The sequence below is a fragment of the Ascaphus truei genome, chromosome 4, assembly GCF_040206685.1.
Source record: "Ascaphus truei isolate aAscTru1 chromosome 4, aAscTru1.hap1, whole genome shotgun sequence".
NCBI classification, from domain to species: domain Eukaryota; kingdom Metazoa; phylum Chordata; class Amphibia; order Anura; family Ascaphidae; genus Ascaphus; species Ascaphus truei.
The window spans coordinates 288794686-288808409 of record NC_134486.1 but is presented as its reverse complement, the minus strand read 5'-3'; the positions used below and the strand labels follow the sequence as shown (position 1 = coordinate 288808409).

Genomic DNA, 13724 nt, shown 5'->3' with positions numbered 1-13724 from the left:
CCACACAGGCGCCGCCCTCACTCAACAGACACCTGCCACCTCTCACCCAACTGCCACACTCGACACACACCCGCCGCCTCCCGCCCCTACGCACCGACATCACTGACCAGCCGCCGCACCCACTCACCACCCACCCGGCGCCTCCCGCTTCACACCCACCCGCCACACTCACACCCCTACGCACCGACATCACTGACCAGCCGTCGCACGCACTCACCAGACACCTGCCGCCTCACACACGCTCACACCCTAGTGGGACTCCCACCCACAGCCAGCACTCCACTACCCACCCGCCACCCGTACTGATCACCCACCCGATGCCTCACACCCACTCACACCCTAGCGCGACACACATCTCACATTTTTACATCACTTATGTCACCAAAATATACATTGTATTGTGGTGTGTTTACAATAAACCATTTTTAAACAACAATATCGTATTACATTTTCTTCCAGGTTTCTTTTCAACTATTTATAAATAATAATACCTATTACGGATTTACATCCCGGGCAACGCCGGGTATATCAGCTAGTTGTATTATATACAGGTAAAAGACGTATTCACTTGACTGCAATTCATTTGCGGTTTTTGATTCACTTTTGGTGTTTTTTGGGTTAGCGCTTAACTTTTTGCTCAACTTATCTTTTCGAGTCCATGATCCCATTTTATTAGGAAAAATATGTAATTAACACACAAACCCAATGTAACAAAATGTGTCCTGCGGTGGTTCTCTTCTAAAAGGTACTAGGATAAAATTAGACCCAAAGACTGTATATTAAATCTAAAATGTAATAGTGGTACAGTGCTTAGTCACAGAAAAAAGAATGTTACAAAGACTAATGTGTATATATTTACTTTGTTATGCTGAATTCGGGAACACCTCATATTTACAGCTTGTCTTTGTCCCTGTTTTCAGTGGTTTTATACTGCTGAAGAACTTCTTTACAAACAATATTCTCAGATGATCTGATAGCATAAGTATGATTTAATGTTGTCATCATCTTGAGCCCTGGTCATCATCTTGGCACTGTTGGATGAAAGCCTCCATAATAATCTTCCAGGTACTGTGGTTAAAAGCCTTTTTTCATGTTGCTCTAACAAATCTTCTTATTTTGTCCTCTCATCCTACTTTTAGTAGTTGTCTTGGTCTTTTGATATCCCATGGAATCCAGTTGAGTGTCATCTTTTGTCCAATGATGATCATTTATTGTTGCGATATTTTCAGCCCACTGACATATTCGTTTCTTCACTTTTGTGATGACATCACAGACTTTTGATTGCTGCCAAACCCATCCAATAGATTTTCTGCAACTTCTAGTAATACCCAGCATACATCTCTCCATACTTCTTTGCATTGTCTGAAGTTCTGAATTATCTTTGCATTCATGATCCAAATTTCACATCCATATGTGAGCACAGGCAGAGTATATACACACTTTGCTCTTGTGGCACAGTAGGTGGTTACCTTGTAAGACTCTCTTGTTTCTTCCAAATGTGTTCCATACCATCTTTGTAATCCTATTGATTTTATTTGGGAAGCATCCATTACCTGTGGACCAAACTTCTAGTTCTGTTCCATTTATACATCAATCTTTGTAGAGCTGACATTTGTTGAACACCACTTTGGTCTTGTTGATATTCATATAGAGGCCCACCTTCTTACTTAGGCAAGTTATCTGATTTATTGCTGAAGGTGTTCTTCCAAATTATTATTATAGTTTATTTGTAAAGCACAAAAATAGTCCACATTTCAATGCAATGGGGATACAGAGGTTTGATAATTACATAGCAATAAGGACAAACATGCACAGACCGATACAAAGAGATAATGAGGGCCCTGCTCATGAGAGCTAACAATCTAGAGGGAATGAGGGACAATATTAAAACAAAAAGGTAAAGTGGGCTCATTGTGAAATGGGGTATACAACAGGTTGGAGTATGGTTCAGCCAGACAGCTGATCTCATTGAGGTTTGAAGGTGGAGATTAGGGGGTGTTGTATAACATGGAGATTGGTCCAGCCTTACAGCTTGTCCCAGTGGGGTTTGCGGAGGTGAATTGGATGTTAACAGTATGCCAAATAGGCTTCCAGGAAGAGGTGAGTTTTCAGTGAGTTTGTAAAAGTCTAAAAGCTGGGGGAGAGTCTGATGGTATGTGATAGGGGATTTCAGAGAGAGGGGGCAGCATGGGAGAAGTCTTTTGTAGACGGGAATGAGAGGAGTTGATGAGGAAAGACTGTCGTGGACAGAAGGTAGGGTGCGTTTAGGGATATGTTTTGTATTGAGGGCTGAGGTGTAAGGTGAGGCCATGTCGTTGATAGCTTTGTAAGTCAGGATTTTAAATTTTGATTCTAGAGGAAATGGATAGCCAGTGTAGGGATTTGTGTAGTGGAGCAGCAGAAGTGAGTGAGGTAGACAAGTCTGGCAGCATTTTGGATAGATTGGAGTTGGGATAGGTGGACAAGTGGAATTTCAACTAGGCGAAGGTTGCAGTATTCAAGACAGGACAAGATGAGTGATTGAATTAGTTGTATTATGAGTAAGGAAAGGGCATGTCTTAGCAATATTTCAGAAGTGGAGACGGCATGACTTCATGAGGGACTGAATGTGAGGAATGAAGGAGAGGACAAAGTCAAAGATGACCCCTAGACAGCGGACTTGGGATGTTAATGAGATGATAGTGGGGGTTACAGTGAGGGAGATGTTGGGTGTTTGGATGGAAAGGGGAGAGCGTATTTGTTCTGTTTTGGACATGTTAAGCTTCAAGTAATGGTGGGACATACAGGAGGAGATTCCAGACATGTTTGAGGACACGGGACAGGAGAGAGGTGGAGAGGTAAGGGGAGGAAAGGTAAATTTGGATGTCATCGACGTTGACCTGATACTGTAAGCCAAAGGATTGTATTCATTCGACAAGAGAAGAGGTGTACAGTGACTCGCAGAGGGCCAAGGATAGAGCCATGTGGGACCCCAACAGAGGTAGTAAAGATAAGGAGAGACCAGAGAATAAAACACTGAAGGAATAGTTGGATAGGTAGGATATGAACCAGGAGAAGGCTGTGTCACGAAGACCAATGGAGTGGAGTGTTCAGGAGAAGGGACCACTTTAGTTAGTGCTGTCTCAATAGATTGTAGTTGATGGAAACCAGATTGCAGGGAGTTGGATGAGACCAAGTGAGTCAGGTGGTTGTATACAAGTCGCTCAGAGACAAAGGGTTGGAGAGGGGTTGAAGGTTTCTTTTAAAGTGTTGCTTTGATCACATGGTATCTCCCTGTCACTGTTGCTGATCCTTATCTTGTATCTTAATGTAATCTAATGGTTGATGTGGCATTTTCGTAAAGCTTCCCCATAGTATAAATGTATGCTTCTTCAACACTGTCTTAATGTTTTTAAAAGGGTGAATATAAATTGTGTGTATGTGGTTCCTCTGCACTTGGTAGCATGATAATGCAACCTACAGCTCATGTGCACTCACACACTGATTGTTGTTGTCGGGTAGCCAAGCAACGTAGTGCGAACAGCATGGCCCCCAAGCTTTTTTGTTGGTATTTGCACTTCCGGGTTAGTGGGTATTTAATGTATGTTGTATTCTCCATGAATTGACACCGCCGTGATGAAGGTCCTGATCTAGCGACCGAAACGTTGAATGACTTGCAGCTCCAACCATCACAGGGACTGTGTTCAGTCTACAAAGGTATATATACAAAGGTATATAGTTTCTATAGTTGGTGAAACGCAAATCAATAACCAAATTGAAAATGGGGTCAGAATGAACTCTGCCTCAGAGGATTCCTCCTCCTTGTCTTCTCTGGTTATCTGAGAAAAAGTGTAGCATGTAATGCACAATATATTCAAAGATAGTAACATGTGACAATCCCACTCACATTTTTAAGAACAATGCAGGCATGTAGTGCAAGTGCACAGTCACAATGGCAGCTGGTATCTGTGGCCTTTCCAGGTTTGGAGGCTGATTCCTCTTCGCCTCCAGTGTCTGACGTCGCCTCTGGCAGTTGTTACGTCCGTATATACACCCATTGCTCAGCTCAGATACCTCTGTCTCTCCAAACACACTACTCACCACAAAGTCAAAAGTCCAGACTTGTTTCACCATGATAGCTTCCTCAGGAGTCCATATATATTCGGAATCCGTTTTCAATTTGGTTATTGGTTTGCGTTTCACCAACTATAGAAAACATATAGCAAAAAAATGTGAAGATGGTCAAGTGACTCATCTAGCAGCAATATATTACTTTATATTTCTCAAACATTTTCATTGCTTTGCAATGGAAGCATTCTTCTAATCGTGTAGTGCTTGTTCACTTATGAGAGCTTGGACAATAAATCCCGGGTACAAAAATGTACATGCTGAATACATGTTAACAATTTTGACGTTCGTAGGAAATGAAAATTGGTAACTTTTTTTAAATTTTATTTCTTTACAGGTGTCTGTATCCTGCTTTGACCAAGGATGCCTCTAGTAAAAAGAAACATCGATCCTAGGCACCTGTGCCACACTGTACTTCCCAGGGTTATCAAGAATGAACTGGAATGTGTAACAAATATTTCCTTGGCAAATATCATTAGACAACTAAGTAGCCTGAGTAAGTATGTTTCTCAGTATCCTAATTTCTACAAATTGTAAACCCTTGTAGCAAACCTAAACCAAAATGACTGGACTTTTAACCTTGGGTCCATGCACACTGCAAGGGTCCTAAAACTGTACTTTCAACACTACTTGAATGAATGCTTCCAAAACGATGCAAAGTGCTCTAGCATTGATGAGCGTTATGTAAATCTATATCATATTGAAACATGTTTGACTTTAACTTAAGAGACTTTTCCATGATTCTAATCTCCTGGGTATTTGTCTCTATAGATTAATCTAATGCCTGGTTCTATAGTCCAATGTTTTTAATGATTGACACTGTAATAAACTGGTATCCTCTATACCAGGTGCACAATTCTGTTCTTCTCCCTCCCTTCCCTCCCCCCTATTTATTTATATCAATAAGCATTCACTGTTCAGCTGTATTGATTGAAATATTGTTGGATGATTTTATTTTATTGCAGTCCCCCCCTCCCCCCGTTCCATAATGTAGCCGCTTGTATAATACAAATGCAATGTGTCATGATAGAGCCATACTTTGGTTAATTGCGTGTGAGCGGTCTAGCAACCAAGGGATTAACTTTTTTGTTTTAAAATAACTTTTTCCTGTCTTTTGTGGGGGTACCATGGATTGTCAAGGTGTCTGACTTGATTAGGATAATAAAACAATTAAACGTATACCATGCTTACATTAAGGTGACAGCTGACAATCTGATTTTGTCTGCAAGATCCAGCTTCAAAGGGCATCTTAAAAGTTCTGAGACCATTCCTGACCAGCAGCTCAAAAGGTGAAAGAAAGGACACCAGGGACTATGGTTACAAATTCACCATATTTTTGATAATTCAGATTTGATCCAACCCACCTGTAACGGCGCATAGTGCGGAAAAAAAAAATATATATATATATATATATATATCATGGACCGCAATATAAAAGGATACCTGTATTACAAATATCTGCTGGTTTGTTACCCTCTCAAAATTAGAAGCGAGACTAGAAAAAAAGAGGTGTCTATGCGTGCATCAAAATCATCTGAGTGCAAGGACTCTGGTAGCATTAATCTAGTAGTTATAGTGAGAGTGTTATGGGGTATTTTATACTCTCAAATTAAAATAATTCGCTCTTTCCCAGAAAGCCAGGCATCAAAGTGTCAGAGAATGATGAATGGGGGATAGGTCATACCACCCCAGGCTTGTCAGACCTTTTGGGGCTCAGTCTCACAGATGAAAGAATTTACTTACTATAACAGTTATCTGAAACCTAAAAATCAGATCTGCTAAGGGGGGCACATGGGTGCGCACTGTAGGTCTCATATTTTATTTTCAAGACACTTTGAAGAGCATGATACAACACTTTGATCGGTAATGTATAGGGTTTCCTTTTTTACCCTTTTATTTTATAAAACTCTTCATTTAAATACTGTGTTTTGGGTGATTTTATTTTCTGTAAATAAGCATGGTACCCTTTTTGTAAGTTTACATCTAAATTGGAAAAACTACTGGTTTTGAGCTTTAATTGAACCTAGTACCATTTGAAGAGATTAACTTCATTTTCAGACACATTTTGCTAAATAGTTTTTTTGTGTTACTGAATTTTTCTAGCGTTATGGGGTGTGGAGACTCCTGAGGTTTTAAGGCCTTCAATTAATCCTGGTGGTGGCAGCGTAATTGGGGTATAGTAGGACTTTGGGATGTTATTGCTCACTTTTAGTGCTCTGCAGGGGGTGGTAAGTGAGTCGGCTGAATACCCACACTGTAAATTTCTTTCATTTGTTGCTGCTCAAGCTTCCTGTTTGTCTCATTGTTGTGGAATTGCTAGTAAACAATTTTTCTTGAATAGATTTTGGGATTTTTTTAAAAGAATATACTCAAGTTATTGAGTAAAACAAATGTCCAACAAGGAGTGACTTAACATACTGGTCTGTATACAAGAAAAGCATTAAATGAATAGCAGCTGTCAAAGCAAGGAAGCCGCAGAATGACAACTACAATATACTGGCTCCCAATTATGTATTGAGAATAATCCACATTGCCAAATAAACACCAGTGTTAACTCTTACAATAACACATTTCTGAAGCAAACTAAATTAATCCAATTATTCTATCAACTAAGGCAAAAACGTATTTGAGAAGAGCAGATGGAAAGATTAAGTGAAAATTGGCACTGCTATTTCGTTCACACAAACGTTTTGTGAACAACTTGGCATTGTAATTGGATTTCTTAAACAAGTGTAGCGCACTTTCCCCCACCCCCTGGGAGATGTGTGGCTACGGCGTGTAGGTGTAGTGCAATTCCTATAGTGCCCAGGAGATCTGAGCCACTGCCGTTGGGAACCTGAGGTACACCTGAGTGATGCTAGGTAGCGCCTCCACCTGTACGGGATTCTACTGTGTGGAATACCCTCGTTACAGGACACAAAGAATTACACATTGGTATAAGATAACGATTTTACTGCAGGTGACCAAAGATGGCTCACACCCATATATATATACAGTCCCACCAACCGCCAGGCCACGCACGACCGTGCCCTCCATCCTCCACCTGGAATACAGTCCCCAAAGTACTGAAGGGGCCCTTGGGCACCCAACCACCCTGGCGTCCACAAGGTAATTCCACACCCAATGTGTGGTACAGCGCTGTCCACTAAAGTGTTTGGTCGGTGCACGTGTAGAGTTGGGTACCTGCCGTGTGATCCCACACAGGGGCACGCTGTGGAAGATAGGATCCACTGATCCAGTGATGAGTCCGCCTCCACGGTGGGTGGTATCCAGCTGGAGGGTCCCTCACTGATGATAGTCTCTGATGGAGCAGGGGTCTGGTCCCAGGCCACCTGAGGACAGGATGCAGCTGCATCCAGGGGATATCTGGCCTAGTGCAGGTGTCACCGACACCTGCACATACCTCTTACACCTACCTTGTCCCAGTTCTGACTGGTGTGGTCTCAGATTCGCGCCAAACCTAACCCCTAGCTGGCCGTGATCCTGGCAGCCCTATTGGCTGTTCGCGCCCATGTGATCGCAGCCCCTGGGTCTGCTGGGGTTTTTAGTTCCCCATACAGAGCCTGGTTCCCTACTGGCCGCCTCTCGCGCCTATGGTACTACGCATGTGCCAATATGTAATGGCCGCCGGTTCCGCATGCGCGAACCTCCACACGTTCAACATGGCGGTGCCTTTTACCGGGAGCTGCTGGAGCCTGCAGCAATCCGCTCGCTGCTCCACACCCCTGCAGTGCCGCCCGCATCTCGCCTGGGTGCGCGCTCTCAACTGGAGGTAAGGGGGCCCAGGGGGAACCCTGCTATACTAGTATATTTAACATTTTTTACTGAATACATGTTAATCAGATTTCTTCAACATGAATCCTTTGAATCTGGCAGGAGATGGCAGAGGGCAGTTTGCCTGTGTATAACATGTGCTACTCTAGTACATGGACGGTAAGATCACACAAAAGGGAGTGATTAAAGCAAGTCTGATCCCTTCAAAGTTTCAGCTTACTGTCTTTGCAAACTATCTTTGAAAAAAATTATACAAAGAAATAATGATTGTTTGCATCAATCATGCAGAATCACAACCATAAACTGGTCTCCTCCATTAGTTTATTTTGTTCTTACGCGGTACCACACCTTTAAACCAAGACATTGTGCTTGATGATGATCTTTTGATTTAAAACATTCCATCTTGTGTAGTGGTTGAGTTGTCTGTTTTGTCTTTTATTGCTACTACCTTTTAAATGTCCAAGATCATCTGTTGTCTGTAAGAGAGTAAGATGATTAGATGTAATCATACCTCTACTTTTTCTCCTCACACCAGAGTAGGTAAATATCATTTGAAGATGACGATCCTTTGGGCTTGGCAATATGTGCTTGCACGCAAGATGTATTTTAATTTGAAATTTTATTTTCTCATCTTAATTTCTGCTTTAGTAAAATCTGTAAAGTCTCCTTGGACTCGAAGGCCAACGATAAATCAACTTTCCTGCCACATGAGTTGTAACAATTTCTGTATAATGTAAACTTCTTATGCGTTCTGAATTGATAAGTACACATTCACTTAATCCAGAATGTTCATGATCGCCTTTGGAAACCTTGATTTGTTTTCTGCCCTTTTTAAATTGTTTTTAAAGACATACTGAAGTTATGAACCTTTTTAAAAAATTAGAAGTAAGTGCATTCCATCTTGTTGATAGTTTATGGTATGTAAAGTTTGCAATATCATAAACTTCAGTGAAATTTAACAGAACGCTCAACTATCCCCATATGACTAGACGATGAAATGTTAAAGCCGTAATCCAGCCCAAATAGGCTATAAAAATATAGCCTAATTGAACCTCCCCTTTCATTTTCCAGATGACTGTATGAATGATAATCTGCTCCAAGTGAATTTCATTGTATCACAGAATCTTACCCTTAAGGTTAACCCACTAACCTCAGCCTGATTTCTTGATAAAGGGCTTTTTAAACTTTCTGTGGTTTTGTGTGGTGCATTACTAATTGACACTGCAGTAATAACTTTATTTATTGTATCATTATGATTGGAAACCTTAATTAGAGATGTGCAAAAAAAAAAATATATATATCGGTATGAAAACTACAAATTTTGCAACTGCCTTTTGGATAGTTTTGCACATCTCTATCCAGAATATTGTCTGTGTTTAGATGAAGTGATATAAATCCAACATCTTTGTGTTTCAGGTAAATATGCTGAAGATGTATTTGGGGAACTCTTTAATGAAGCTCACAGTTTTTCCTTCAGAGTGAACTCGTTACAGGAACGTGTGGACCGGTTATCGATTAGTGTAACACAACTTGATCCAAAAGAGGAAGAACGTAAGTTTTGATAGTCTTGTGTCTAAATAATCTGTCCCTATTTTGTATGTTTATTTTCTTTTATCTTTTTTCTCTTACATTTCTGTGCATTATACTGCCTTCACAAACAGAAGCTGATTGCAGCATTTCACTTTTACAGACTGGGCAGGGACAAGGTTTTTTTTCTTTTTTCTTTTGCACAGTTCTTGCATTGTGAGACTTTTTTTACTTTAGGTTTACTAGCTAAAAAAACAAAACATTTGTTGGACATACCTTGCAAATCACGGATAATTCTCTTGACAAGGCAACACAGCTGGACAGCTGCTAGCTGCTATTGTCTGAGGTAAGCACATGAAATAGGTCATCTTGAGTTCCACATTCCGTTGCAGTTAATTAAACAATGGAGGGAAGCATTAAAGCAGCATCCCATGTCTAGCGGGCAAATTTCCTGTCTTGATAATCTGTTTAATGCAGTATCTCTTATGCAGTTCCAATCCCACAAAGCTCTTGCTCCTCACATAACCAAAACCGTAATTACTCCAACTACCAATAGCAAAAGAACAGCTATGGTAGAGCGTTGCCAGAAAGCATTTATAATTGATAGGTCTTTTGTCTACTTTAATGTTTTTATTTTATTTTAGGGTATCTTTCCTTGAAGCAATATATTTAAGTACTTGGAAGGCATTCAGTAGCTTTATAGTGGAACCTAGGTCTTATGCAGTAAGGTTATGCATGACATTCCTGAAAGTTAAAAGGAAGACAACTAGACTTATAGGATAAAACCTAGGAGCTTAACTAAATTTCACTCTTGGTTTCCAGGATTGAGTGAGAAATCGTATTGTCTGTGGTACAGTAGATGCCACTAACCTTATGAATTTATCAGTGAGGATCGTAATTAAAAAATATTAAATTGAAAGGCAGAATGAGTGTTTGCAATATAGAATCATCCAAACATCTACTATTTATTTATTTGTTTATGCTTGAGTCCAGCTCATAATTCTACAGCTGTTTAAATGAAGAGCTTTATAAGTATATGCAATATAATGGTCTTCAAAAATAACATTCAATTTCTGAAATGGAAATAATCCCTTGGTATTAACAGATTTGTGCGATTTGCAGATTGGCGAATTTTGATGTTGTTGTCGCTAACATTAATTTATAAAAATTCAAATGTATATACCAGTGGTTTTCAACTGTTTAAAATTCACTGTGAAGTATTTATCAAGGTGTATGTGTTCAAAAATCCCTTACATACAAACATATCTGCAAATGTCCCAGATATTCAGATGGTGTTTAAATGGAATAGCCAGTATGAAGAAAAGATGTAACTTTTAGAATATGATGGAGCATCAGACTTCTAGGCTGAAATTAAAACGACATGCAAAGGTGCAATTAAAAAAAGTGCCTCGCTGTATGACGGATCTTTTGTATTGATTTTTGCATTGCTTGTATCTACAAGTAAAATTACTATATGAGGACGACTCGCATATGATCAGGGCTGGAAATCAGTCTGTGCAGCAGCCAGCTAGAATTTGTACTAGCCAGGCTAGATGTGAGTTGTTCATTGTGATGCCTTTCTGTAAACCAACATGAGAATCTGTATAGGTCCTATAAAATTATCTCCTATCCCTGTACACCCAATACCTTCTCTCTCTCTCTACCTCTTCACACCATTGCCTAATTGTTCTATTTAGTTCAGTTTAGCTCGAGTCGGAAAGGGGGGTTTGGAGCTGAGCATGTCTTGTCTGATATGTAGGCTTTAGAAACAGTGGGCTGGGGAGACTGAGAGGAACACAAACCAGGCTGAAAAATGCACTCGCTCGTAGTGAGCAGACAAGTGCATTTTTATTAGTTTTGCACAGGAGAATGGTGTATCTTATTTGTGTATGTATTTGTAAACCTGTGGCAGTGCTCAGCTTTAGAAGAAAAAAATAATAATAATATTGACCTCTTGGTCAAAAATTCAGAATATAAAGTTAGAGGAAGAAGGTAAATTTATAAATCACTGGTGTTTTATCCCATCAATGTTCCGAAGAATATGTAACTTAATTTGATACATCTTTAGAAAAAGGGGCTTTTATATATTTGTTTCATTCTCTAGTTTTAATGTTGGTGTACATCATTTTTAATTTGTATAGCATGTAATCCTTCACAATGGACAGTTGCCAGTGTTCTTATAGTTGCAGTAGCTTCAGCAGAGTGCATTGGGCCATAGATCCTTGCTATTATTTCAGTACACTTCACCCTGACACGGCTTATCCTTGACAATAGCACGATATTCTTACACATCCACCAAGCACTAGTCCGTTCTCACTAGTGGCCATTTTAGTCTCGTCTTGGCAAGACTTCTACACATGGCTTTTCTGTGGAAATGGACTAAATACTTTAGAGCAGACATGAATACTTTCACACTCCTTTCACAGAATACAATATTGACAGTCACAGCTGCTCATTTAAGATCTGGGACTGAACCAGTTCACTCTAATGGCTGAAGTATGTTTTGTGCTGCCACCTCGCATCTGTTTTAAGGGCTTTATCGTATGAGTGTAGTAAAGAATCAGGGCTGACTTTCCAAGAGCCATGGGGAGGCCTTGGTCAGAAATAAATGAGATGTTTGGCCAAAGGTATTGGCACTTAATGCACCACTATGAGTTTGGGAGATTTCTGTGAATGAGAAAAGGGAATAAGAAGCGTCGATCACATGAATAGGAAGTAGAAACGGAAATAAAGCAAACAAGTGCGCTCTCAAGTTTATTTTAATAGGGACAAGACCAGCTCAGTAGGAAACTGCCGTTTTCCACATCAAAGACTACAGAAAATCCTTGTAATTTTAACCATTGTTTGACTTATGTTACACTGCAAAGCAGAAGAATTGGATTGGAAATTGGGTTATAAGAAATGGACTCCCTTCATATTAATTTGTTAACTTCAAGTTACAGTAAAAAAAAAAAGACCTTGCATTCTTGTAATAAAAAAATATTGAGTTAAGAAAACCTGACTGAAACAGCTGTTAAATTTGAGGAACAACTGCTGGGAAAACGGAGTAGCTGCTGTTTTCCAGTCAATGCTAAAATGTCATCTCTGATTTTGAATATAATAAAGAGTCTGTGATCTCTTTAAGCTTCTTGTGTTTAAAGGGAGACTACACCATGGAGTTAAGGCACAAGCTACAAGCACTTGCTTGATCACAGCACCCGCGGAAAGCTTTCCCTTTTATTTATTTTTATTAAGATTTCTTTATATTAATATTTTCATTGTTTACCTTTATTTTTGGCTAATTTAATTTTATTGAAATGTAAGATTTGTTTTATTCCACTAGGAATAAATTAAGCAACATATTCTCATATTTCCATGCTACTTATGTTTACATACTTAATGAGCTACTGTACACAAAACCAACAACATGGAAGGGTCAAAATAAAATCTTTCACACCTTGGGAAGTGAAATTAGATAGCATATGAGCCTTTTCTAAATAGTTTTAATAGCCATGTAAATTATGTACTAAGGAATCAACAGCTACTGCTATTTTTTTTATTTTTTATATGCATTCACTTCTACAAACCTTTTATTAGAATCACTATCAAACACTTAGACTGTACAACCATTTTTGTTCCCCACTAAAACATCGACAATCTTCTTGTGAAACATTAAAATGTAGAGGTTCAAATTCAGGTGTATTCACTTCCAAGGGTAGTAGCACTTGGACTGTGTCTGTGCAAGGTCCCGCTCAAACCCCTCTTTTTAGTTTCCACTTACTATGTGTACAAACTAGCCATACGGCTGAATCTGGATGCTACTTCAAAAGACACCACTGAGCAATGCTCAGAAAATATGGACTTTTACAGGTCATTCAAAGGAATGGACTTTAAGGTGTCTCCCAGCACGAGGGATTTTATGGAGTGTAACGTCTTGGTAAATATGGCCCATAGTCCTTCATTTAATTTGCGTTAATTGAAGCCTCCATATTTCAGATGCTTACCAGCATCCACTCTTCTGTTACTAACGATGCACGTTGAGGGCTCATTGTGGAAATACAAAAAATATCAGCCATTTTTAAATATGGTCAGACAGGAAAGGGAAGTGGGGGGGGAAAGAGATAATCCCTAATAAATATCTTCTGAAGTAGACTGTACTAAACCGTGCTGCAAGGAATAATAGTGGTCGGACTGCATTTAGCATGCATTAACAGTACTGCTGGAGTTACTGATTTAGGGATATTGACTAGGGAATCTCCCATGTTTCTCACGGGTCAGAGCCAGGGACACCTGTAAGTACAGCTATCACTACGCTGATCTCTTCAGTACACCGGCAC

At 39.7% G+C, this 13724-nt stretch overlaps 1 protein-coding gene across 5 annotated transcripts in view; it reads left to right on the top strand.

Moving 5' to 3' along the window:
• WASF1 (WASP family member 1) overlaps positions 1-13724 on the top strand; it is a 104395-nt gene that overhangs the window by 58497 nt on the left and 32174 nt on the right. For 3 of the 5 annotated variants that reach the window (XM_075597606.1, XM_075597605.1, XM_075597604.1), the window contains 3 exons: positions 921-1065; positions 4445-4603; positions 9298-9432. In XM_075597606.1, coding sequence (XP_075453721.1) covers positions 4471-4603; positions 9298-9432 — 268 coding nt within the window. In that variant the 5' untranslated portion in view covers positions 921-1065; positions 4445-4470. The remainder of the gene's footprint in view (positions 1-920; positions 1066-4444; positions 4604-9297; positions 9433-13724) is intronic. The other 2 variants (XM_075597607.1, XM_075597603.1) reach the window with 1 other exon arrangement.